The following is a 27,774-nucleotide window of genomic DNA, read 5'->3' on the forward strand; positions in this document are numbered from 1 at the left end:
CTAGGTCACTGGTCCTGTTGTGTGATTATCTTTAGTTAAATAAAGCTCCAGTAACCAATGGCTTCATTTCTTTGCATCGTTTACAGTATTTTGTATGTTGACCACTGCGTGTGCATGGACTACTGCTTTGAAGTTTAAATTAAGTACCATGGGAAATAAATTTCAAACAAAGCAAACTTTTTTCCATTGTTTTTACCGTTTAATCAACTACACAAACCTATTTACAGGGACTTCAAAATAAAACCCCATTGGGTATAAAGTCAACAAAAAATCGTATAAAACTGTAAAGCCAAACATGCCCCATCCACAGCCAAAATGTCAAGTGTTGGTTTGCTGCACAATATCTGGATACATCACAGTTGGAAAAGAAACAGTTTTACGTTTACAAGCAAAATCACAGGTGCAATTAAAACAGCTGGAGTCGACAATTCTTCGTGCACGCACACTTTCACACCTTTTTCATTTAATCTTTAAAACGCTTTATATAGCCACTGGCAGACTGATGTTATTTGTATTGAAGGCAAGTTAAAGGACTTTTGTTTAAAAAGGCTCAGTTTCCCACTTGAAAGTGGAAAAAAGCCAAACAAATCCATCATTGCAGCAAGCCATGCAGGAAACAACAATGGAGACGCATCACCTTTAAGCAAATAAACCATCAATATATTCAGTTATGTTATGGTTTTCTAATCAACTGACCTTTACAACCCAAGAAACAAACCTGGCCTTCCTTTACAATACCAACTTGAGTGGATACAGCAAAACATTGCAAACCAAAAAAGTGGATATTACACAATGAAGTTACACTTAAATGTTCCAATAGACACTTGGCAGTAGACAGTGGGGTTTTTCTTACAACTCGCAATGAAGCCAGATGCTTAAAATGACGTTCAGTCCATGGTGAAGCTGCTGGTGACAGCGCTTTTTTTATACATGCGACGTCTCGTCAAGTATGCACAAGTTTATATGCAGGAGGTCGTGGGTTCGATCGACCCTGAAGATGTCTGTATATTCGTAGTTTGCATGTTCTCCCCATGGTCGCGTGGTTTTTCTCCGGGTCCTCCGGTTTTGCCCTCCACGTTTAGAAACATGCGTTTAGATTATTGGCTACTATCAATTCCCACATGATACAAGCCACTTGATGAGCTACCACATGTGGCCAGGTCACCTGAAAAAGAGCTAATCGCTCAAGTGGGCTTTGCCTGGTAAAATAAAATAGTATATAATATAAACAGCACAGAATTTACATATAAGTGAGCAGTGCCGGTTCGGTTCCTTTCACCGTGAGGCGCACGACCAGGGATGTTGAAGCCACAGGGAGTTCAAATAAACTGCAGCTTCTGCTTGCAGCAGAACCATAGCACCAGCAGGTGGTGGCAGGGGGGGGGATGCCCAGCCACAAACACCTTGCCTAGGCCAGGTAACTGTAGGTGTCCTTTTCTCCATCTACCCTCTCCAGGTATTCCTTCTCTATGAGCATGTCGATGCATTTCTGTGGGATAAACATTGAGCAAGGGATTAGTCGGCACGCGGAATGTATACGTTTCACCAGTGGGACCAAAGTATGTGGAAAATTATAGCAAAGGTGTGTGTGCCTCAAACAAGCATCATTAACTAAAAGGAACTTGTTAATTGCACCTTGATGACGGGCACACGTGGCTTGAAACGGGAAGACAGCTGGTTGAGCACCTCCGCCAGCAGCTGTTGGTGTTTGAGCACCTTCCGCATCTTCATGATGCGCACAATCGCAGCCTGTGGACATGGAATAATGGATGGGAACAATTCATTGTTAAGCTGACAAGAAAACCTTGCACATCTGAGACTGAAATGTATTGCTGCTGGGCACACACCACATTTACAATAAAAAAAAGTTTACCAAACTTAAAAAGCAAAAAAAGTTCAAACGTAAAAGTGTAGGTTAAAATGCTCTGAAGAGGTGCCACATTGCTCACTGTACTTTTTATATTGCAGAATTAACTAATACATGCCACACTGTACAGATTGGCATGAAAATGGGATCTTCACTCAAGCGGCAATGCAAATAGCAATTACTGTGCTGCATTCTAGCAAGCCACACAATGCCACACAATGCCACACAATGCCACCCAAGCAGGCTCGCCGACCTGTATGACGAGCTTGCGGTCCTCCTCTATATTTTTGTGTGTCGTCTCCTGTTCCTGCTTCTGTTCTGCTTTCATCGGCACGTTGATGTTCACCCTCAGCTTCTTGCTGCCAGTCAAACGCACGAGCGAGTCACACACCCGTCACTTCTGCCACATGTCACAACTCGCCAGCAGAGTTCCTCCCAATGCCCAATGGAGCCTGTAGACCCATGTTATTGTGTCCATCAGATTATATTCACACGTAAGTATGCACATCAAAATGTGGAAAATGGCCATTTTAAATAAACGAACTTTTGGCATTTTGCATAGTGAGACGCCATTTGCAATTAAACGCTAGTTTGTTTTACAAAAACATTGCATTCGACAATGCAGTGACAATGTGAGAAAATATTTCAAAACAATTTAAAAGCCGAGATTACTTTTTGTAGCCCAAAAACAGTCTGATGAGAGTCTCTGGCTGCAGGTCCACCTCATCCACATTTGTGTTTTCATCTTCCAACACCTGCATCCACAACATTAAAGGGTAACCTTTAGCAAAGCCTTTATTCAAAAGCAAATGGTTGCTTCTGTGCGGATTGTGAGAGACTTGGTATTTAAATGTCACGCACCAAAAGCTTAGACTTGAGCAGGATCTGCAACACTTGCACCAAAATGTCCTGGAATTAGATGAAATCAAGACACGATCAAAGAGGATAAAGATTTGGGAAAAAAATACAAACAAAAGCATACAATTTACAAATCTAAAAAAGGGTAGTCACAAACTTGGGTCCAGCACAGCTTAATAACCATTGCTGGTCTACATTACAGACTGCCAGTACACTCAAACTTAATAACCAGGCTCCAGTCTACATTAATGTTATTGTTTTTTTTATTCACTTTATTTTTTAATCTACGTGACTTTACCGAAAGAACCAAAGAATAAGAATTTGGGTCCAGCAGTTCTCCATTGACATCGTTCCACCTCTGGAGGCAGATGACAGCTACAAGCTAATAATCACATTTTGGCAAAACGAATTAAAATATCTTCTTGGTTCTTTCAGTAAAGTCATTCTACGTGACTTTACCGAAAGAACCAAGAAGATGAATCCCTGCAGTCACGAAAGCTTTAAATCGGAATTAAAATATCTCTGCGAAAAGAATGTGAAGATTACCATATTAGGTGGAGGAGCCCTTTTTTCTCACATTCACTTGAGCACCTACCATTTTGATCTGCGTGTTCTCATGCAGCTGCTGTACGGTGTAGGAATCTTCCGAGTTGTACTGCAGCAAAACCGCCATCTGAAACGTTGACGCCTTTGGGGCAGCAAACGCATTGAGTCAACACGATGCACCAAGGGCAATGCAAGTGAGCAGTCACTTCTGCATGGTTGTTTCCCGGCAAAATTGAAATTGCACACTTTAATGTGACGTAGACAATCTATTCAAAACAAGAGGCTTTGCAGGTGTTTACTTTGAAAGTGTAACTTCATCATGAAATGCATTATCTTTATTTCTATGAAGATTTTCGTTTGTACACTACGCTCTCGTGCAGTACTGGATTACGTGACAAAAATCCGTTTTTACGAATGTTGGTTCCGAGTTTAAATACTGCGCGAAACATGTAAAAAGAACACAAGGCGAAGAGTTAAACTTATAAGGAAATGTCCCCCAATTCATCAGCAACATATATGCAAAACAACGCATAACAAGCCAACTGATAGCAGGGGATTCCTGGACAGTGAGGTGCCTGAAGTGAAATTTCTTAACCAAGCGGAATTTGAATTGGTGCAACAGTTTTAGCTTTTAAGGATATGAAATTCTCTTGACATTGTAAATGTGAGGCATGCGGACCTGCAATGTGTAGCGGTTCTTGAAGCAGTTGGTGACCAGCTCCCCTTTGGACAGCTGATAGAGCCAGCTGAGCTTGCGGCCACTGTGCTGGCTTGAGTAGAACGTGGTGAAACGTTGGTGGCTCCTCTCAAGCTGGGGGCACAAGGAGTAGCATATGCAATGCTATGTTTCGGCAATACAAAATAATGCACAGCACCGATTGCATTTCACGGTCAGCAAAGCTGAAGCATTTTTGCAAGCAAAACCAAAGAAACTGCTTGAACAAGGCCTTAACGACTCTGTAAATTCATCAGAGACATTACCGTAACATGTTCAACCTGTGTGGCTGTACCTCAGATGGTAGAGCGAAGGTGCAGGACTGTTGGAAAGGCCAGGAGCCAGAGCTCAATACTTGGATGCTGAAGTCCACTACAAAGTGATACATGTTATAATTAGCTCACAATGGATACCCATTGCAATTCAGATCAAAAAACAATTATACTGGTAGGAACCTCCTGGTTAGACCAGGCCACAGGGGATTATTGTATCCATCTGTCCGTCATGCAGGGAGGGGCTGGGAGGAGCTGGGTGGGGAGGGGCTGGTCACCCCGTGGTGCCCTTAAACTCAACGTTTAACCTACCCACACACTGGCTTGTGCCCGCCCTCACAGTCGGCCATATTTGCGGAATACACCATGCCGCCGTTGACCCAGCAACCCAACGTTCCTACCAGCTCCCTCCGCAGGAATGTTATAGCATACAAATTCCACAATTTCTGTTTTATACATACGTGTGTGTGTGTGCTGTCCAATGCATCTTAGTTGCTTACAGTCTAGTGGCTCGGAGTTGGCTAGGTGGTTCTTGAACTGCTCGTTGAGGTCTTTGCTGACCCCAATGTCCTGGAACATGCGCTGCAGCTTGGACGTGTACTCGAACCCACAAGCTTGCTGTGTGTGAGGCAACAATGGGCGATGCTCCTTTAGAGTTATACGCATGTACAGTTGGAAGAATAATCATCTCTGTACATGATGAAGCAACCATTTCTGGATGACAAATACACTGGGCCGCACTTGCACAATAACAAATCAGGCATTGTCCACAGATGTAACCATTCGAGTTCAGAGCCATCTGTACTGTTGGTGGTCAAAAACTGAACAATGAGTGACACTTGCCTTAAGCTTGGAGATCATACTGGCTTCTGCGTCGTCACTGGCACTATTGTGGTTGACGAGTCGCTTGGCCAGCATCTTGGCGTAGAACCTCTGGAAAACGTCCTTGTCCTCAATGTACTTGAACACCACCATCTGCACCCATCAGCACAGGGCTGCATTAACTCTTAACCAAAATACACACCATCAATATGGAAATTCAAACTTCAGATCCCCCATTTTACAGTCGTGAAAGTGCCTCTGTAAAGCTACACACAATTGGGACTACAATTACAGCATTCCCAATATTATTAGGCGTGAAATTTTAGCATACGGATGCGAGTAGAAAGATAAGAGCAAAGCAATGAACTTGGGAAAAAAAAAACGAAAATGCTCAAATCCAACAGCAACTCACCACTTGGTTAAGTGTGTCTTCTAGCTCTGCTTCCTCGGGATTTTTTGAACTAAAAAAACAAATTAATTTGTATTTATACAAGGTCCTTAAACAGTTCTCAAACTCAAACTTCAGTAGAGAAACACTATATATATAAAAAAACACACAAAACACTTGACATTACTCCACCCACCTCTTCTTTAGCAGGGAGTCACAGTAGCGTGCCAAGAGCTCCGGGGATTTGCTTGACGTCTGGGCCATTTTAGTGACTGCATTGGTGTTGATAAAGCGCCCACATGCCTGGCACACCAAGGGGGAAAGTAAATGCACTGCAGCACTCGTATGTATAAAGTAGTTTGTACACCTTTGGTAATGTTAACATGTGGATTGCTTGCAATAACAAATTAGTAAAATGCAGGATTTTAAAGTACCAAACAATATAACCCAAGTGTGCTACTTGGTTATACAATATAAATCCTTAAGATGTACCTTGTCCAGTGATGCAACAAATCCCGCATCATTGTTGAATGCAGACATGACCAGCGCGTTGTATTTTTTGTGGACATCCAGAATTGTCTGAACGTAGATCTTTGGGTCCTGGCAGAGTGCACACAGAAAATTAAACTCCTACAATAAATGAAAACATAAATTTTCATGGAGCTTTATTTCCTACAAATATGCATGTAAACATTGTATTGTAAAAAACGCTCCAACTGTTTATTTAAAAATCAAACAAGAAGTGTTTTCTTTTACAAATATAAATGTTAAAACATGACAGTTAAATGCATTTTTTACAAAAACATTTTTAACTACAAGAGCTTAACCATGAAAGAAAAGGTCTAAGTGCTCAAGAGCAAGTTTGAGGGTGAAACATGACAAGGCGAAATTGCCTTGGAAAATGGCTGGCCATCATTACATTTGTTTATACAGAAAAGCTTCACCGAGTCTCATGAATCTTTCAGGAGGGCCCTGCTAAGTTTTTGCAGAAGGGGGCGATAATTGCCATAATCCCAATGGAGCAATTTTAAACTGGAAGAATTGAGCATGATGACACTGGCACACAATGGTTTATTTTTTAATATCCAGGGCTAAGCAGACACCGCATATTTTTATGGTGAATTCACCTGCAGTATAACCAGGGCGGCCACTTGATTCAAACCGTGAACCTCTGCAACAAACGGGGATCGCGCTACCACTGTGCCATGTCACCACCCCATATATTGGGTCCGGCTACACTTGTGATGGGACATATTGGCAAAGTAACAAAGGCCAACACACGTGAAACTGGTCCATAATCTCAGACGTTTAAGCCACGCATATATGGGTTATCACCACGTCATTATGCGAGTGTTAAGCTCGGTCGTACGTTTAGTGCGCCCTCTCCACACTTCTCGATGGCGGAGAGGCCCTGGTTGTGGATGTGCGTCTCAAGGAGGCTCTTGAGCTCGCCGAGGCCATCCAGGATGCGCGACACCAGGCTGTACATGCGCGCCAGGTCTGAGACAACCAACAATGACACCGGTGTTACCTCCACAGCCTAAAATTACAACGGCAATATTGGCTCCGCTTCCAGCATTTACAGTTGGTTTGCAACCAGTTCTGTTTGCAGGCATCTATTATATGGTTGCATGATACACAAGGTGTACTGAGACCAAAAACAAGGCTGGTGGTCATCATCAGCTCTAAAATTAATATTAAGAAAAATGATCCAGATATGAATAAACATATGGGATGCACAAGCACTGCAATGTCACTTGACTTGGCACCACTGAATGAAACCGAGATTGCCAAGATTGTAACCCAATGTGGTGAATGCCAAATAAGGCATTTATACAGGCAACAGCCCATGCCCATATTACAGGTTCAAGAAAACCATATACAGTGTACCTATCACACACCAATCACACCAAGACAACAAAACAGACATGCAATAAATCCCAAAAGTTAAGAGCCAAGTACATAACAAAAACTAAACCAACCTGTTTGATGCACCTATGATGGCATGCATTTTTAGACACCTTCACAATATCTTAAATTCCTGTCTTGAAACATTCCTCAAGATAATGCTAAAAAATATTTCCCGTGTTTCAATACCTCAAGTGTGTGTTTTTCACCCCTGATACCAATTACTCAACCACACCATTGTGACCTCTACTCCCAAGTCTGCTTTTTGGTCTCTCAAGACAGGCGAAAGATGCAGTGAGACATTTGTCTTCAATGTATTTACACATATTAAAGTCTCACAAATGCGTTACTCATATCCAAATCCTTAACGCTAAACACGACACTGCATTTCAAGGCATCGTACCAAGTGCAACAAAAATAGGCTTGGTCTGCCATCGGCCTCAGTTGACGCCAACCGTTTCTGCCATCAATTGGCCTCCCGATTGCGTCTAAAATCAATCTTGACTCGAGCGTCGTAAAAAACAATAGGCTACAATATTCTTGGTTCCACCATTGGTACCTCATTTGCCAGTAAAAAGAATGATAATTGTTTTTTTACACTTTTATCTGGCAACAAAACTGACACCTTTTTTACAAGGAGTCATGTTTGCATAGACCACAATACCTGCAGTCATAATGCAAACAAAAAACATAACTCTGATAATGTATGCACTGTCCTTGAAGTTGATTGGTCCACACCCGAGACAGCTTTCCTTAGAGCCTAGTCTCATATGGGTTGGACCAGATGACGCCAAAAGGCGCACAACTCAAAGACAATGCATCATCAGAGTAGGAGAGCTCGGGGTAAGCATTTACACCATTGGTACCTCATTTGCCAGTAAAAAATATGATAATTGGTTTTTTACCCTTTTATCTGGCAACAAAACTGACACCTTTTTTTACGAGGAGTAAAGGTGTCAGTTTTGTTGCCAGATAAAAGGGTAAAAAACCAATTATAATATTCTTGGTTCTTTCGGTAAAGTCACGGAGAAGGGAAATAATAAATAATAAAAATAAAACAATAAAATTCTCACGACGTTTCGATTGCAACACAAGCAATCATCATCAGGTGGTTTTCACATAATTTGTTATTATTTCCCTTCTACGTGACTTCACCGAGAGAACCAAGAATATGAATCCCTGCAGCCACGAAAGCTTTAAATCGAAAACTAGGCTACGAGTAAACTTTTTGTAAAAGGTCAGATTGACTGCGTTTTGTTTCCCAATTCGCGAAGTCATTGTTAACCTTTTAAAAATCACATTGTGCATATTTCTCAATTACCTCCAGTTGCCAATGTAGTCACTTTACTTTCTTAAACTTATATTTTTAATACATTTATAATATACATTTTTACTTGGCCTTATTAACAAGCACTGTATTCATTCATTGTTACATTTAAATGTCAGTGTTCTTAAATTGTTCTTGATGTTTACACCAGACAGTCATATAGTTACTCTTCGGTTCTTTCGGTAAAGTCGCGTAGAAAGAAAATAAATAAATAAAACATTCTACGTGACTTTACCCAACAAACCAAAGAGTACTTCCTGCAGTCATGAAAGCTTCAAATCAAGTCCGATAGTTATTTGTATGTTAGTGTTTTGAACTTAAGTTTGAAAGTAGTTTTTATCCAAGACAACTGATAATGCTTTTAAATTTGATCAATCAATTCATCACAGCAATATCAAATATATAACCCATGTCATCATCAATGGCTGTAGCACCACCACCAATCTTCATATGTTATTACAAAAGCCTAATTAGCCAAGTGTACTAAAAGCAAGAGCACGCACCCTCGTTCTTGTCATCATCTAGCAGATTCTGGAACTCCGAGTAGAAGTTCTCCAAATGCTTCTCGATGAGCACCTGCTCGCACTTGCGAGCCAGCTCGTCATGCGTGCTCTCGTGCAGGTACACCTGCACGCGCCGCTGCTCCTCCAGCAGCCGTGTCTCAGCCTACAAGGCCGTGTGGGTGGACAACCAGGCGTCAACAGCAAGGCACGTGTGCAACATAAGCAAGGTCGACAAGATTCGTATTTAAAAAAAACACCCGGGGTATTTGTTTCCATCCTGCATGCACGGTCAGTTTGAGACTCATTCAATAGAAATTGTAACTTTTTTTTTTACGCATAGGCAGTGAAAAACTGTCCCCCACACACTGTGATGACGGAGAGTTCCATTCACACAAAGCCCGAGACACAAAGCAACCGTAAGCAACAATGGTTTAACTGTACTGATGATTCATAACAAGGATGAAACTGGAATAGTAGATTCATTGTCCTGCTGCTGCCAAATATATCGTATAAAAACAAGGCTGTGTGGTAGTCACGTGATGTGCTAGACATGACGTGATGACCAATCCATTGATCACAATTGCACTTTATGATCAATTACCTGTACGATTTTTTCCCTTAATCAGGGAATGTGTCGCTTGGAGTATGATCAATTATGGATGCGGGAGATGTTTATGGAAATACAATGCCGAGTATAGGAACATTAAACATGTATAAACACCATCTCAAAGACTAATGCATACTTAGGATAGCATATAAACAGTAATTCTGGTGTTTAATTTCAATAAGGGAGCACTTTCCCAGTAATGTCTGTTTGTTAGTTATTTCAGAGTATTTGTAAATTAACAAACTAATGCTCTTGCAGGGCACAGACTCGGAACCTCACCTTCTTCATGTACTCGGTGACAGGGTTCTGTGAAAGGAAGTCTGTGCTCTCGCGCGTATAAAAGCGCTCCGTGTCCAGCAGGAACTGTGATTCAAAGGCCTCCTTGTAGACGGACAACGTGGGTCCCTTGGCATGCAGGTCATCCTCATTCAGACCAAGCTCAACTGCAGTCACACACACATTAAGGATTTACATAACATGCATAATCAGTTCCAAGTGCATGAATCTTACCTATAAAGGTCATTTTGCGTGTGTGCGCCTGCGTGTGTGCCTGCCAAATTTTCTGTTCGTCTGCTACAGCAGAGGTGTAGGGAATTCCAACAAGACCTACATCTCTGCTTTATTGACCTGGTCAAGGCCTATGATACCATCAGTAGGCCTGGGCTCTGGGTAGTTCTTCGTGCTTTCGGAGTCCCTGACCCTCTGCTCGCGATCATTAAGGACCTTCAAATTCAAGTTCATTTATTAGGTATAGCCCTGTGAGCCATTCGGCTCTTGAATCGGGTGCAACCCCAACAAACAAAAAAACATGAACAAAAAACATCTTAAAGTGAATATGTGACTAAGTGCAAACAGAAAATCCAAGAAAAGACAGCAAAATATTGCAGAAAAAAACACCGTACACCAACACTGTGTGCAAAAATCCCAGTGGGATGCAAGTCAAACAACAACAACCATAAGACAACTTAGATTAAGGCTATCAGTCTAACTCTGTACTACAACAAACATGGCTAAACCAATACACTTTTCGAAATCACCAAAATAAAGCCATGAAAGCAATGAAAAAGTAATCATAGGAACTGTGGTGGAATTTTCACAATAAATGGCATAAACAACATGTACTACCAAAACCCTTCATGATAGTGAGCAGGCCCGGGTAAAACTACGTGGCCGGGAGTCGGAGCCATTCCCTGTACACCTTGGGGTGCGACAGGGATGTCCTCTGGCTCCCACATTATTTAACATCTATTTCGACCACGCAGTTCGTGAAGCCTTCAATAGCTGTACTGGAGGAATTTCTATCTGGTATAGATACAATGGAAGGCTGATCGATGCCCGGGTGCGGTCAAGGGATGGCTCCCTATTGCTCAACCATGTTATGTATGCCGATGATCTGGAAATTGCTGCTCACTCAGAGGAGGAATTGGAGGCGCTGCTGCTGAACCTGGAGCTTGCCACTAAGAGGTGGGACCTTACCATCAGCCCCACCAAAACTAAGCACCTGCCTGGGTATTTTGTACCATGGGACACTCCACCCCCACAACTCCCAATTGGTGATAGGGCAGTTGTGGAGAGAGGAGAGTTTCCCATACCTGGGCAGTGTGCTCATGACCGGCTCTGGTTTAACAGCAGAGGTCTCACTCGGAATCAGTCGAGCGGCTTTATCTTTTCATCGGTTGCGTAACGCTGTGTGAAAGCTATCTGGTCTGTCGCTCCGTATGAAGCTTCAAGTCTTCTCGGCCACGGTCATTCCCTCCCTTCTCTACGCTTGCGAAACGTGGACCCCCCTAATTGAACATCTTCGCCTGTTAGAAACATTTAGGCTGGCCCGCCTACGATCCATCCTGGGTTTAACCAGGCTGGATTGTGCGAGGAGCTCACAAATCCTTGAAAGATCTGGACAAAGTCCCATCGGTGCGCTCCTCCGGCAGGCAAGGCTGCGTTGGCTGGGTCATGTAGCCCGCATGCCCAGCCACCGCATGCCTAAACAGCTTTTGTTCGGCCGGATCGAGGGGGCGAAACGGGCACGGCACGGGCTAGAGAAGAGATGGAGTGATGTGGTACAGGAGGATGTGGAGCCGAGTGGACTTGCCGATGACTGGTACCAGCGGTGTCAAGATCGGCCTCTGTGGAGGAGGCTCGTGAAGGACCCTACTGGGCAGTTGGAGGCAGTCGCCCTCCAACAACAACGGAGGGCGGAGGAGCGACGCTCACAACAACGAGCGGAGCGCTGGGTGGCTAAAGCACAGCAAGTTGGCACAGTAGGGGGAAAAGGTGGTGCATCAGCCAGTTGTCTCAGTCAGTCAACCTGTGGCATCTGGGTCTGCCCCGTGACCTCCTGCCAGTGGGCATCCGACACTTCACGTGGCCTCAAGGTGCACATAACCTAGCACAAGCGTCGTGGTGACGTCACCGCCACTTAGTGGCGAATGGTGGTTGTTGATGTCTACGCGGGTACCTTGTGACGTTTATAACTAACAAACTGTGGGGGTTACGTATCGAAAAAGTACATGGATACCACGTTGTATGCCCCGTAATGAAAAAGCGCTATTCGTATTTCACATCTGTCAACTTTCAAGTAGTTAAATTAACAATGTATTCCCTTTTATAAGCACAGGGTGGCACCAGAGCACGCATCTGCGCATGCGCGAAAGCCGGCTCCATGGTGGTTGCCAGAGCAACGCACACGCGATCGGTGGGGGGGAATTCGCGTTAAAAATGCAAAAAAAACACAATGCAGAGGTAAATTCTTCACAGTGGGATGTCCTCTTCTCCCCAATGTGTGCACTTACTATTATAGGGTGGGTAGATACTACTATTATAGTCCTTAGATTATATTATTGTAGAGCAGGCAGGGGGGGTAGCAGCCCAGCCCCAGCCTGTCAAGGTGCCACCTCGGCCGGCTAGGCAATCTAGGCGAGGCCGGGGGCTATGCACGGGACTAGGCCTCATGACGGCACTCTGTTAAGTTAGTGCTATCGAGTCGATATATACTGTTATAGAGTCAGCATGTACTACTGTAGTGATAGCAGATAACGCTACAGTCAGCATGTACAACTGTAGTGATAGTAGATATCATATTCTTTGGATCTTTCGGTAAAGTCACGTAGATAAAAAATAATAAAATAAAAATTATAAAAAAATGAAAAAAAACAAAAGCTCACGACGTTTCGATCGCAACACAAGCGGTTGTTGTTCATTATTATTATTTTATATCTACGTGACTTTACCGAAAGAACCAAAGAATATGAATTCCTGCAGTCACGAAAGATAAGTAAAAAAAAGATAGCAGATACCGTTAGTCGGCATGCACTGCTGTAGCGATAGCAAGTACTGCAATCGAGTTGGCAGATACGACTATAGTCAGGAGATACTATACAGTCAGTAGAAACTACTATAGAGTTAGTAACTACTATAGTCAGTGGATACTACTCGAGTCGGTAGGTATTACCGTAGAGTTGGTAGATACTACAATAGTCAATAGATTCCACTAGAGTCAGTATATACTGCTGCAGAGTCGGTAGATATGACTATAGAGTCAGTAGATACTGCTATAGTCTGCAGATACTATAGTCAGCAGATACTACTATGGAGTTAGTAGTTACTACTATAGTCAGTAGATACTACTATAGTCAGTAGATACTACTATAGATTCAGTAGATACTACTATAGTCATTAGACACTACTGCAGAGTCAGTAGTTACTGCTACTACTATAGAGTTAGTATTACTACTAAAGAGTCAGTAGATACTACTACGGTCAGTAGTTACTACTATATTCAGTAGATACTACTATATAGTCAGTAACTACTACTGGGCTCAATAAATACTACTGTACAGTCAGTAGATACTACTATTGAGTCAGTAAATACGACTACAGTCAGTAAATATTCCAAAACAGTCAGTAGATACTACTGTGCAGTCAGTACATACAACTACAGAGTCAATAGATACTACTCACTCTATTGTATGTAGGGTGTGTATGTATATATTCCTATGCGGGGGTAAAAATATTTTGAGGGGGGGGGGTCGACAATTTTTCGGAAACCTTTTAGAGCAACTATTTACCCACAACTTTCTATAACTTTTTGGACTTCTGCAAGCCTATCATTTTGTTGACGGACAAATGGACAAATGGCACGCCGGGCTTTCACAATAGCTTCGTATTTGTGTATGTATATGTTATGTTATCAAGACAAGTTTTGAAATATATTTTTCCCCTGGGCAACGCCGGGTACTTCACGCTACTATAATATAAATGGACTGCTCTACATGAAATATATATAGAAATAAATCGGACACTTACCATAAGACCCAACAACACCACTGATGAGCCTGGTGTTGATCGTCTCTCCAGTTCGTTCCTTCTCAATCAGCTTCAATACTGCATTGGTGACCTGTATAAACAATACAATGTGCTCAAGTATACACACGTGTTCTTGGTTCTTTCGGTAAAGTCACGTAGAAGGGAAATAGTAAAATAATAAAAATAAAACATTATAAAATAATTCTCACGACGTTTTGGCCACAACGCAAGCAGCCGTCCTCAGGTGAAGAACAGGTCTGTCTTTCCGACAGGTCTGTCTTTCTGACAAACCTGTTCTTCACCTCAGGACGGCTGCTTGCGTTGTGGCCGAAACGTCGTGAGAATTATTATTATGTTTTATTTTTTTAATTTTATTATTTCCCTTCTACGTGACTTTACCGAAAGAACCAAGAAGATGAATCCCTGCAGTCACGAAAGCTTTAAATCGAAATATACACACGTGCCCAAATCATTTTGTAGTAACTTTCAATTTAAGTTATTATACACAAGAGTCATAACAGCTGACAAGTTCACAATCCTAAACGCACCTGTTTGTTGAGAGGTTTGAAGAGGCACTCCCTCCACGTCACCAGTGCAAGCTGACAATGATAACATGGAATCAAACCGATGGCTCAAAACAAAACGTAGAGTAAATTACAGTGAGCCCACTGCCACACAAAGCTGTGCTGTGAACTTTGAGCAAGAAAAAAAAAGCATTCACTGACATTCATACATTTGAGCAGTCTCCCCTGTATACCAAAAGTTTATTTTTTGACAAATTAAATGTAAAAAATGCATCGTGTTTAATGTCATGAAGTGTACAACCTAATTTGGGCAATACTGCATAATTTAGATTTCTTGGAATGTCAGTAAGCTCGTTGTAGTCGTAGCTAGATACATGAATCATAGGCTACAAAATTATTTAGACTGCCAAGTAACCTGGCAAAAACTAATTTAGAGTGGCACAGCGGGCCAGTGCCTTACCGAGTAGATCTCGTAGATACCCTTCCGGCCCTCATCGCACTCTCGCCGCACCCAGTGGCGGTTGAGGTAAGAGCAGATGCCATTGAGCACCTTGCTGGAGAAGCGGTAGTCCTCCCACTGCTGAGTGTAAAATTTCAGCACACCCTCGTCCATCAAGTCCTCACCGTCCTGTGCAAATCAATATTACGAAGCATAATGCATCAGCACTCAGATTGAATTTTGCAGTGCCTAGACCAGCAGGCGTGGTTAGTAACATGTTGTGACCGACAACTGTGCATTGATGTGAAAGTCTGGGTCTGAACAAAGCAGCAGCTATGGAAATAAATTATGGTTTAACCCACTGCAAGGATTTTTAATAGGCTTCCCTGACACAGCCATGCATGTAAACATATACAATTGCTACACAACAGCTCTGGAGAAAACTGGACACTTATGCCACGTGACAATATATGCATTTCATTGTTATTAAGGGTGCTTTTGTGCCAAGTTTGTTGCCCTTCCTCCACACCTCCGATTGGCATGGTTGGCTATGTACAGTGCGAAAGAAGTTCAACATACATGTGTACTTCCTAACGATTGTGCTCTCAAAGTTCACATGGCAGGCGTAATAACAACCAATAGTGTGCCCCACAGCAGGCACCTTCAGCAGGTTGAGGAGGTACATCTTGAGGAAATCCTTGAGACGCTTGTAGAGCTCCAAGCCCACAAACTGCGCACCACCCGATGGCTGACCCTTCTTGTTCTTGCTGGTGTTGGCCATCGCCCCCGAGCGCGCCTGATTGGCCTGGTGCACACTTGTGCAGTAGTTGTAAACATGTCTTTCATGTATGCTGTTAAGGAAGTGGCTGTACACACAGGTACAACAAGTTTATTTTTTCAATAACTGTATATAAATGTATGATAAAGCAACCTTCCAGTACATATCATAAGTTCTCATCTATTTTATAAAATAGCTTTTAAACTAAATGTAACTTGAGTAAAAGCTAGTTCTTATTGTAACTAAGATGTGCTACGAAAGGTTTTTTTTTTATCTGAAACATTGCTGTTACTTTAAAAAAGTGAAAACATGCCACACTGCCTCTGATGGTTAGAAAATCTGATGTCCTCAAAAAACACACCCAAAACTATTTCTCCACATTTGATGTAATTTATACCACTCAAAAACATGCCAAGTTCAGGTAGGCCGTACATTTGGCCAGGTGACTCCAATATCTCCAAGTTGTGGTTCGAGTAATGGGACATAAACAGTGTTAAATGAATATTTGACTTCTGATTGTACTACCTGTTACCTCTAAAATACATGCCATAGTTTTGGGCATCCAAACTAGACCCAATGCATGCCCTTATACAAACAAGTTGCAATATTTGTTATGCTTAGAGCCGGGCTTCGGCAAACAAAATAACACGGAGTTTGTTTAATAAAAAAACCTCAATATTTCAAGAGCCGCAATGTGAATACTAGACGGTTCTTAATAAATAATGTCACGAAGAAACCCTTAACAAGCCACATGCAGCTAGAGCCGTAAGTTGCCGACAAGTCTTTGCAACACGGACGTAGAAAAGGATACGTGTAGAGCTCCATGTAGCGTGATTTGGCCATGCTCTGTCGCGTGTACACCTGCTGGATGCCCGCCTTCAAATCATCCCATATCTGATCGAGGCCGATTTGCTTGAGGCCATGCGGGTTTGGGGCTCTGCTGGCAGACATCTTCTTGACCTCACGGCGCACAGAGCGTCCTTCTCCTCCAAAGCCGGGCGCCTGCCTCTCTCCACCACTCTCTTGACTATCCGGGTCTTGCCGCACCCGAAGGCTTAGGGTTGCATCCCAAGCAATGAGTAGACTATCTAGGTTTAGTAGAAGCTTTCAGTCACGCACGACTTGAACGTTTTTCTGTAAAACACAAAAACAGAATAATTGTAGTGATACAAATAAAGGCAGTGTTTTGTGTCTCAATTCCACATCAAATATGAACTACAATGGCTCAACAGGCACATTACGGATACCAGAGAGCCCAGGTTCCTATTGCAGCTTAGCCCAGGTTAAAGAATTCTAGACCCCAATCCCCTGGGCTCACTTTTTGACCCTCAATGCACATTTCGCCAAGTTGACTCAGAAACAAGTCATGATATCACAGGCTCAATGTGGTAGGGATCTATGATCTCTAGGACACTTACTTTGTTAATTTTACTGTTTTAGTGTTCAACAGTGTATAATTATAAAAAAGACATTTATTTTAGCTTAAATTAGTAAAGGCAAAACCACTGATTTGGCTACACTTTACGTGACTTTTTTAAAGATCACTTTACCATAACCCTGCTACAGAGGGTAAGGCTCAGGGTCAGATTTGGTTGGAGTGGGGGAAGGCAGGAAGATGTGCGAGCTCATGGGAGTCATGGTTCGTGAAGCTGGGGACTAATGTCTTGAGCCTTGGGTACTACGTTATGTCCAGAACTAAGGCTAGCAGAAGCTGGTTATCAAGTCATGAAAACAAATGAGGGCTTATATTAAATACCCCACAAAAAAACTATTTTATTTAAAACTAAATTATATATTTTTTATTGTACCAGGTAAGGCCCACCAAGCTCTTTTTCAGGAGCAACCTGGCCACAAATGATAGCTCAACGAAGTGGCTTATCATGTGCAAATTGATAGCAGCCAAATACTCTAAACGCATGTTTTTAAATGTGGAGGGAAAAACCAGAGAACCCGGGAAAAAAATCCATGCGACCACAGGGAGAACATGCAAACTCCAAATATACAGGTGTCAGGGTCAAGATGGAACCCAACACATTCTCCATATCAGATGAGGTAGTCAAAATCTAGCCAATGCTTGCCCCAATCCCACACCGGAAAAACCGCATTTTTATATAATGCCAGTGATGCATCATGAAGGGCATGTTAAAGTAAATTTTCTAATTGTGTTGATTTTCACTGGTGAAACAATGACCTGCTTACACTTGTGACAAGCATTACACTGCAAGATAAAGTCCACAACAATTATCACAAGAACAAAACACCACCACAAGTGTGAAATGTGCTGTGCTGCCAAAAAAGCCCAAGCCCTATTGAGTGAGAGGCAAAGAGGGAGCTTGAGTGAAACTAACCTGCTGTTCCCAAGCAACGTGCAACGCTGTTTACATTTGTCGTCTGTCCACAATGGGCAGGGTTAATAATAAATTGCAATGAGAAAAAACAGGGCCTTACCACGAAATCAACATATACAGGTGGTTTCATTATAACATGGATCGTAGTACTGTGAAGCTTAACAACAGTTAGAACATTAAGGGAAAGTTAGATTCTGCATTAAAATCATAGCAACAATAGCAGGAATGTTAATACTGTACTTCCATAAATCAACAACAATTAAATACGTGGAAGGTTAATGCTAGAAAATTCACCATAATAAATATAGCTAAACCTAGTAAAAACATCCAAGAATACCACCATTTAGAAGAATAAATTGAAAATGAACCATAAAAACGCGAAAACAAAGTGTTGCTCTATCTCAAGAAAAAGACTTCGGTCTATTGGCTTGCCAGGTTCGGACTTAACCTAACTAATGCAAGCAAACTAACCAACATATGTCTAAACATGCAAACTCATAACTCGTTTCACTATGCAAGGGAAAATCAGCAGCGTCTAGTGTGTTTTAGTACTACGAATGCTCCCCAATATTGCTCAGTGAGGTTTTATAATACTACCCTTGGTTTATCCATGAAAGCATCACCGAGCCTGAAAATTTACAGAAGGGTCAGTATTGGGAAGTTTGGCCAATTTCACAAGTAGTTGGCTTGAGAGGAATTCAACAGTACTGAGAAAAGAAACGAGGAGATACTCAAAACTACACAGATTGATTCAATTCAATTTGTGTACTATCTTCAGATCACCTTGCAGTCTAGCCGGTTTTTGAGTTTCATGTTTGTATGATCCACAAACCCTCATCTACAAGTATTGGCTTACAGGCGTGTACTACCATATGAACAAGACGATACAAATGAGACAATAGTTGATTCAGGATTCAAATTGTGACCGAATGACAATTGATCAAATCTCAGGTATGCCTACCATGCCAAACTAGACTCAAACTGATCTTCTCACAACAATGAAGTGGCAACGGAACCCTTTTGGAGTCACTCCCATATTTTGACGTTCACAAACCATTGTGAAAACAATGCCACAGCGGCAACAATATCACAACGCAAAAATATCTTGATAATACAACTACACAGCAAATAAGTTTATTTAGCAATACCAATATACACTGCATGGTACACACATCTCTTTAGAAATGCTGTTTAGTTTGTTCTCCTTCCCCCGCATCTGATTAGCACGGTTGGCTACGTACGGTGCAAAAGAAGTTCAACATACATACACAGAATCAGTACACAGTCGACAAATTACAAGTATATTTTACATATACACACACACTAATACATTACGAAGTGGTCAATACCATGGATATAGTTACACAACTGTACCAACAGCGATACAAATACAGTACATAAGAGTAGACAAATATCCAGTAACAATAAAACTACACGTGCAGTTTACATGCAGACATACCCGTACCACTTATGATAATGGTACAGTCAATATATATCCTTTATACACAGATCTTAATAACAATACCAAGTGTAAAAAATAATGGCATTTCACAAAGCTCACTAACAATACACATACTTTACCTACTGACACACAATAACAAATCAATATCAACTTGATATATCTTTATATAGTACTATAAACACAATACTGCTATATATCAGCGTGCGATTCCAAGCCACGGCTAACATCAGTGGTGAGCAATATTTGAACCGGTCCCAGGCACTCCCTTCACCAAGCTCCACTGACCAGCGTGAGGAGGTATGGTTAAATTCCAATACTGACATGGCATGGGGGAGGCTATCATCCTGCAGTGGATTGACAAAGGGCTGAAAATTATGACTATATTTAAAACACAGACCCCAGTTTCCACACCTAAATATGTATTGTAATATTGTAGCTATAAACTCACAATCAGGAAAGCACCAATGCATATTGACCGAGTACTACACACACCAAGAACTCAGTAGTACCAATGTACAGTAGACACGATAACACACATTATAAACACACTCAGCAAGTGCCAATATCTGTGCATCTAAAGTATACATTAATTTTAGTACGTTAAAAAGGAAGCGAGTTCAAAATGGTTGCTTCATAGAGTATTTGAAAATCATGTTTTGGGATTTTTAAGTACGATTACAAATTTGGCTTCAGCGTCCATCAAAACGTACAGATAAAAACTCTTGGATGCATACAAATAGGGCACACTATATTTTTGGGTTACAAATTAAAAGTGTGGTGTCATATATAAGCACTCAACAATTGAACCTTATGGCGGGACCCCGGGGTCCAATAAGCCCCCGGCTCTCGCATTAACTGCGTTGCGACGTCATTAAATGTTTGTTAAAGGCGAACGATACGGCAATCTATTCCTCTTGACGAGCTCTACACGATGCGCTAATTAAAGTTTAGCTTCTTCTGCTCATTCGTCATCGCTGCGCTTGGAAGACATGGCAACAGAATGGTCCACGCAAGGTGGGTCGCGGCGTTTATGTGCGCGGTGGGACGGAGTCGCCAAAAATATATAATTACGATTTTGACTTCCGTTTATTCGGGACCACGCCATAAGGTTCAATTTCAAATTTCCGGTCCTTAGGACATCAATAGAATGCACGTGTCAATTACATTAGCACACTGTATAATCATTTCATACAGACACACACAAACAAGTACCAATAAGTATATAAAGTATGCGGTACTGATACAAGCACTCACGCAATCTACTAAAACCACAAATAGCCCTGGGCAATTACATATGTAACCATATAATAATGAAAGTGGCCCCCACAAGCGGCTAGATGCTTGTTGCCAGGTCCAGAAGCGACGGAGAGCTTCTTAACGCAGCTTGTCGTGATCCAGCTCATGGACTTGATCCCATTGTCTGGAGCCCTTTCGCAATCACTTCGAGCTTCAACGGCCTACAATCAAATGTACTGTGGCACAGTGGTTGGAGAAGCGCACTACGAACCCAGAAAACAAGAGTTCAACTTCGGGCCACAAGTGAACATCAGCCAATATTCATATATGAACCCGTCATGCCCACGGCCCCCCACCACCACCTTCGGCAAAACGCACGGATCTGTGCGGAAGTATGGTCCAACATTCCCCATGGCATTACATTTGAAGGCCTTAATCCAGCAGTGGATTGAAGTCAGAATTTTTCTTTATAGATACCCGATAGATGTATAATACTGTAACCCTCTTTATTATTTTAGGAAAGATTCAATATTGTGAAAGCATATCTCCAGATATATTATAGGAGAGTCTAAAAAAAATGTAATACGTGTATTGAGATTGGCGAGTCTGGATACACAGAGGCTATGATTTACAATCTATATTTCTCCCAATTTATCTAAATTATTTTACTTATGAACACAGCTGTACAGCACATATGTAACTCAAATCAGTATAAAACATAACGCATATATTCACGTACGAAAAGGCAGTACTCATATTAATACAGTAAAAATAACGTACTTGTGATAACGAAGTAAAGTAACTGAAATAAGAACATCGAAAATACAGCATTACAGTAAAAATAGTATATATTACAATAAGATATTTTATAGAGTAAAATGTAATAGTATTTCACATGCTGCACACACCCAAAATCAGTTACGTTACACTTAACATTATAATCAACCATAATTCTACTCCGAAATGACGGTGTTCCTAGCCACCAATACTGCACAATACTATAACTATATATAACACCCTCTATCCATGGCGATCACAACACGCAGTTCAGTCTAGTAATTATGTAACGAGTCCTATAAATAACAGTCAGGCACCAATACATTCACATTCCTGTAATCAAAAAAACATACAGTACAGCAACAATATCATATAACACATTCAGCTCAGCAGAGCTAAATATATGAAGACCAATAGGATCCAGATAAATTCAGCATCAATAACAATAAATAATATAACATGAGCTTCATATAAAGCATAGTAATGATATAACTACGATAGCTAAGACACACCAACAGATTTCACAGCTTCATCTCAGTGGGTGTTCTCTTGTACACAACATCAATCCCATCCCTTGGCCCCCGCTCAGTCATCATTTACCATCGGCAATCACTTTCAGCGACGTGTCCTGTAACAGCTTAAATGCGATGATAAAGTCCAATAATTATGAACTCCCATTATACACTCAGTTCGCTGCCTATACACAAATTCCGTAATAAACATCCCGTAGTTAACATGTAGGTCAGCACCAATACAAATACGGTATAATGTAGTCATAATAGTTAACACACGCACTCAGCCATCAAGTAACATTATTGTTTAGTACCTTGTAATTAACGCTGTTTACTACGGAACACGATTGTTGTTCAGTGCCATGCAACCCCCCAACGCTTAACACCTCCCCAATGGTTCGGCCCCCATTCGCGTCGCGCATCTCGCCTTGGTCACCGCGACATCGACTCCCGCCTCGCGCGCCCTTGAGGCCAGAGAACCTCAAACAACAACAACCCCACGAATATTAAAACTATCGCCAATTAGCGCCTTAACGGACACCAACGCCAATAAAGGCGACCCGGGGCGACCGCCGTGCTTTGTCCCAGAGGCCTGCGCTAGTCGAGTCGGCCGTGACGGTGAAAACTCGCGAACCCCTCGACCCAACCCCCACCCCCGCTCGGCGTCGTTCGCCGATACTACCAAGGTTCAAGATCGTCGTCACGGTCGTTATGTGGCGCCCACCCTGACGCTGTCGTTATCGGTGGCGGCGCTGTCACCGCCGCGCTCCGGCTGACGGACCGAGGAGCGATTCCGCGAGGCGGAGACGCAGCGGACCTGAGGCCTCCTCCTCGCGACGACTGCGGCTCCCACAATGCCTAGCGACAGCGGCGCACGCGCACAAGGGCGCGTCTAATAGGAGGGGGCCGAGGGGAGGGGGGTGAGGGGGACGAGGGGAGGGGGGTGAGGGGGACGAGGGGAGGGGGGAGGGGTTGAGGGGAGGGGGTTGAGGGGAGGGGCGGGGTGAGGGGAGGGGCTGGAATGAGTAGGAGGGAGGGGAGGGGCTGGGATGAGTAGGAGGGAGGGGAGGGGCTGGAATGAGTAGGAGGGAGGGGAGGGGCTGGGATGAGTAGGAGGGAGGGGCTGGCATGAGTAGGAGGGAGGGGCCGGGATGAGTAGGAGGGAGGGGAGGGGCTGGGATGAGTAGGAGGGAGGGGAGGGGCTGGAATGAGTAGGAGGGAGGGGAGGGGCTGGGATGAGTAGGAGGGAGGGGCTGGCATGAGTAGGAGGGAGGGGCCGGGATGAGTAGGAGGGAGGGGAGGGGCTGGGATGAGTAGGAGGGAGGGGAGGGGCTGGAATGAGTAGGAGGGAGGGGAGGGGCTGGGATGAGTAGGAGGGAGGGGCTGGCATGAGTAGGAGGGAGGGGCCGGGATGAGTAGGAGGGAGGGGAGGGGCTGGAATGAGTAGGAGGGAGGGGAGGGGCTGGGATGAGTAGGAGGGAGGGGCTGGCATGAGTAGGAGGGAGGGGCCGGGATGAGTAGGAGGGAGGGGAGGGGCTGGGATGAGTAGGAGGGAGGGGAGGGGCTGGCATGAGTAGGAGGGAGGGGAGGGGCTGGGATGAGTAGGAGGGAGGGGAGGGGCTGGGTTGAGTAGGAGGGAGGGGCTAGGATGAGTCGGTGGGAGGGGAGGGGCTGGCATGAGTAGGAGGGAGGGGAGGGGCTGGGATGAGTAGGAGGGAGGGGCTGGAATGAGTAAGAGTGAGGGGAGGGGCTCCAATTATCATGGGTGGTAGGGCGCCGTAAGGGGTGTATTTTAGGGGTGTATTGTACGTTAATAGATGTGTTGTTACATATATTAAAGTATTATGCAATAGTTTAACACGTTATGACCAACTTCCCAAGTTTGACTGATACTAGCAAAGTAGTTCACACAAATGCCAATGTCGAGGTCTGCTCGCCACAAGAGGGCATTAGGAGAGTTTTGTAGTTTTGCTTCTCCATCGAAGGAGTACAGACAACAGGGTTTACTATACAGCCCATAGTTTGGGTTGCATGGCCACAGGCTAAAAGGTGAAATGCAATTAAAACCTGCAAAACATGCATAATTTGTATATGATTTTATTTGATCGTAAAAAATGCACAATTGATCGTAAGAAGACAAAAGGCTTAAAATAAAAAAATGAACAAATCATGGCGATGTCTTGAAGATGACAGTTTTAGACAAAATAACATAATAAAAACCCTTGTTATTTTATATACCGATAGCTTTTGGTGCATGGCATTGAGAACACAAAACAAGCCCACTCCCTATCCAATTCTCTCACCGCAACATGAAAGGCTCAAATGTTGATCACCCTACGAGCCACCTTTGCTGTCAAGTGAAGGGGTTTATGCGACCACCTTTACAGTTGGAAGTGATGCAGGTAAGTGCTGGGTTTGAACAGCTGTGGAAATGCATATACACCGTTATTGCTTTAGTTAACGGCACAATTGACCGTAAGATGCAATTACACCAATTTTTTTAACATAAATTCGTCTAAAGAAAAGCCTTACATGTCACATTCTGCGGAACTGCCACACACACACGGAATCAATTGGAATAATTAAACCTTGGCACAAGAGACAATTGAATAAGTACTGTTGTGCTTGTTCTTCAAATAAAGGAACGTCTTCACAGGCTACATAAGGTTTTTTCCTTAGCAACCAAACAACCAGCCATGAAACGCACACAGCACTTCTTCTGGAATTCAGACATCATTAAAGAACATTTATTATGGGAAAATGAAAGTGGTCTCCAGCCCAGGTGACCTGTGGCTATTTTACCCATACTTTACGCTGGGCACTATTTAGAATTGCTTTTTGTGTTTAGTTTGTTGTCCTTCCCCCGAACCTCCGATTAGGACGGTTGGCTATGTACGGTGCGAAAGAAGTTCAACATAGATTTATTGCCATGACGTTTCTCCCAACCACTCTGCTCCCACTCTCCTCTTGGCTATCACAGTAAAGTACCTGAGCTCACGAATGAGACAGTGCATGTCGGAGGGTTTCGTTTATGAAAATGGTGATCCTCAAGATCATAGCCGAAGATGAATTATCACTTAAGAGACTACCTTGGCAATGGCAAACAAGCACAGGCAAAAGTGCAACTCACAATCGCTGTTATGAACACCACTTCAGTTGAAGTCATAATATTACAAATACCTATTCTCCCTGTTGAAGAGTCATTGTCTGAAGTGCTAGTCTGCTGTATAGGTATAAATTATAAGGCAGCGCTCATGAATGCACCGTTATATATTTATAACCTAGACTGGATATCAATGTCACATTTACAGGTACTACTGCTTTGTATCCAGTCGAGCTATCCAGCTTTCCGATGTGTCTCCGGGTCGTAATGTATTGTCCTGCATGACGTCCGAAGTTTTGCTTCACGTGATAAGATTCTTCAGTAATTTAATTCAGTTACTGTACTTAGATGCATTTGTTATACTGGTAGGAACCTCCTGGTTACACCAGCCCACAGGGGATTATTATGTCCGTCCGTCCGTCGTGCATCCAAAAATGGGAGGAGTGGGGCTGCGTGGAGAGGGGAGGGTGGGGAGGGTGGGGAGGGGCTGGGTGGGGAGGGGCTGGGTGGGGAGGGGAGGGTGGGGAGGGGCTGGGTGGGGAGGGGCTGGGAGGGGTGGGGCTGGGTGGGGAGGGGCTGGTCACCCCGTGGTGCCCTTATAAAACTCAACGTTTAACCTACTCACGCCAGATGGTGCGCGCCCTCAGTCGGGCATATTTGCGGAATACACCACGCCGCCGTTGACCCTGGCCATTGACCGAGCAACCCAACGTTCCTACCAGCTCCCTCCGCAGGATGTGTCCCCCCGCCCTCTTTCCCCTTCCTTCCCCGGAGGGATCTGACGCACGTGCCACGTAAATGCTACGGTCCTACACGTCCACCAGAGGCAGGCCGCCAGGGACAGCAAGGCCTTCTCCGCTGGCCTAGAGATTGTCAGAATCAGACAATTATATCTTGTATAGTTTAACTAGCTTTACTACCCGGCTTCGCCCGGGACTTGGTGGATTCTTGTCTTGGATTAATAAGGTGGGGGGGGGGGGATGCGTGACGTCAGCAGGCACACTGCGTGACGCTGCCGCATGCGGGTGACATCACAGATGTGACGTCACCGTTCACTTGTCGTGTAATATATATCCATTATTGTGCCCCCCCCCAAAAAAAAACAAAAGTCTATTTTTATACGTTTTGCATTGTGTACAGCCTGGAAACTATACACATGCCAAATTTCTAATTTGTTGCATGTCGGGAAGTATGCTCAACATTTAGAACAGACACACATATTCACAAATTTCCCTTTTATATATAAGAATATACATTTTAATTAATGCTATATGTATTTCCGGGTGAAAAATCTACCCGGAGGCCTTCAGAATTTCGAGTGAATCCCTCTGCTATTGAAGCAACTGGCGACGATGTTGTTGTCATATTCTTTAACCAATCAGATTTCGAGTTTGCCATGTTGCGCGTGTTCTTTGACACGCCGGAGCCTTCTAGCTGGCCTAGCCGTCGACGTCAGCATTTTTCGTGTGGCATGATCGGAGGGCCAGTTAGCTAACTGAAGTAAAACTAGCTAGCACGTAATGTAGCATCAGCTAATATGTATTTAAACTTTCTTTTGTGACGTTTAGATTTTTAGATGTAGTGCTTTTAGATTTTTTGTTTAGATTTTTACTTAGCCCTGTTGTTTTTTAAACGTACAATTGCTGAAGGAGAAGAAATGTATTTGGTGGAAGTTTTACTGGCAAAGCCTTTTTCGAGAAGGACCTTTAAATAAAAGCTGGGAATTGTGAGGAAGGGTCGACCAACCCCGCAGCTAGCAGCCCTGTCCCAGCTATTTATTTTTGCTTTCTTTAGATCGTTGCTGCTGGTGTGAATAATGTTCAGATTCAATGGCCTGGCTGTGCCTTTGAATGTGCATGGTGACATTTGCAGGCCCAGCAGCTTAGCTGGAATCTGTGGGGAAGCCTGTTGAATCCTGATTGTGTTATTTGTGCTTTACGGTATTTTTGCTTGCTTGGTCGTATGAGTAAATGTGACTGGTTGTGAGGTTGTTCTTGTTTCTTTGGTAATGACATTGATTTGGGCAATGCGATGTCTATTTGTGATGCAGCATCCTGTCATACTGCGTAATAGTGGTACATCCTTGATGGTTTCAGTCACCATGTATTCATGTCTCTGCAATTAGTGTATTTTAACTCCCATAGGTGTTGAGCCTCGTGTTAAATCACTTTATTCCACTCAATAAAGGTGACTGTCACTGTGAATATGGGGTGGTTTTGTCGAATGACAATAGCCTATAGCCCAAGGGTCGTGATGAGGTTATTCGATGGAGGTTTAATTGCGGGAGGATAGCACTGAAGGCCTTGGTGTAAAATACACGGCCCGCCACTGACGTCCACGTTGGTTGTCTGTCCGAGCCGCCTATCCCGGTATGCACCACCCACCTGCCACGGAAATTGAACATTCCCCCGCTGCCGTGTATGGATCAATAGAAATCATTAACAAAGAAATACGTAAAAAAAAATTTGAGAGGCAAT

General features: G+C 43.3%; 1 protein-coding gene across 2 annotated transcripts; it reads right to left on the minus strand.

The window, feature by feature from the left end:
* Positions 1-165: 165 nt before the first annotated feature.
* Positions 166-23,053, minus strand: CUL1 (cullin 1). Of its 2 annotated transcripts, none has more exons than XM_078860247.1 (22): positions 23,012-23,053; positions 16,671-16,993; positions 15,743-15,920; positions 15,103-15,270; positions 14,667-14,717; positions 14,119-14,209; positions 10,093-10,256; positions 9,207-9,369; positions 6,838-6,968; positions 5,961-6,068; positions 5,665-5,771; positions 5,493-5,541; positions 5,102-5,233; positions 4,759-4,876; positions 4,282-4,358; positions 3,951-4,082; positions 3,321-3,413; positions 2,729-2,776; positions 2,540-2,622; positions 2,121-2,226; positions 1,636-1,749; positions 166-1,489 (listed from the first exon to the last, which is right to left on the minus strand). In XM_078860247.1, exons 2-22 carry the CDS (start codon positions 16,808-16,810, stop codon positions 1,409-1,411), a joined length of 2,334 nt encoding a protein of 777 aa, XP_078716373.1. In that variant the 5' UTR covers positions 16,811-16,993; positions 23,012-23,053; the 3' UTR covers positions 166-1,408. The 2 variants fall into 2 exon arrangements, with proteins under 2 accessions (XP_078716373.1, XP_078716371.1); XM_078860245.1 differs by having other exon boundaries at positions 22,919-23,050.
* Between the last annotated feature and the right edge of the window lie 4,721 nt (positions 23,054-27,774).

The sequence above is a fragment of the Lampetra fluviatilis genome, chromosome 10 (assembly GCF_964198595.1).
Source record: "Lampetra fluviatilis chromosome 10, kcLamFluv1.1, whole genome shotgun sequence".
In the NCBI taxonomy this organism is placed as follows: domain Eukaryota; kingdom Metazoa; phylum Chordata; class Hyperoartia; order Petromyzontiformes; family Petromyzontidae; genus Lampetra; species Lampetra fluviatilis.

Bases quoted from the DNA above. Each gene is read 5' to 3' on its own strand.
- CUL1 (XM_078860247.1), bottom strand. From the start codon at position 16,810: ATGTCTGCCAGCAGAGCCCCAAACCCGCATGGCCTCAAGCAAATCGGC. The intron at 14,210-14,666 runs GTGCGTTTAGGA...TTGTTTATACAG, and splicing joins TCAAACCTCTCAACAAACAG to GTCACCAATGCAGTATTGAA. The intron at 10,257-14,118 runs GTAAGTGTCCGA...GTGTGACTGCAG, and splicing joins TGGTGTTGTTGGGTCTTATG to TTGAGCTTGGTCTGAATGAG.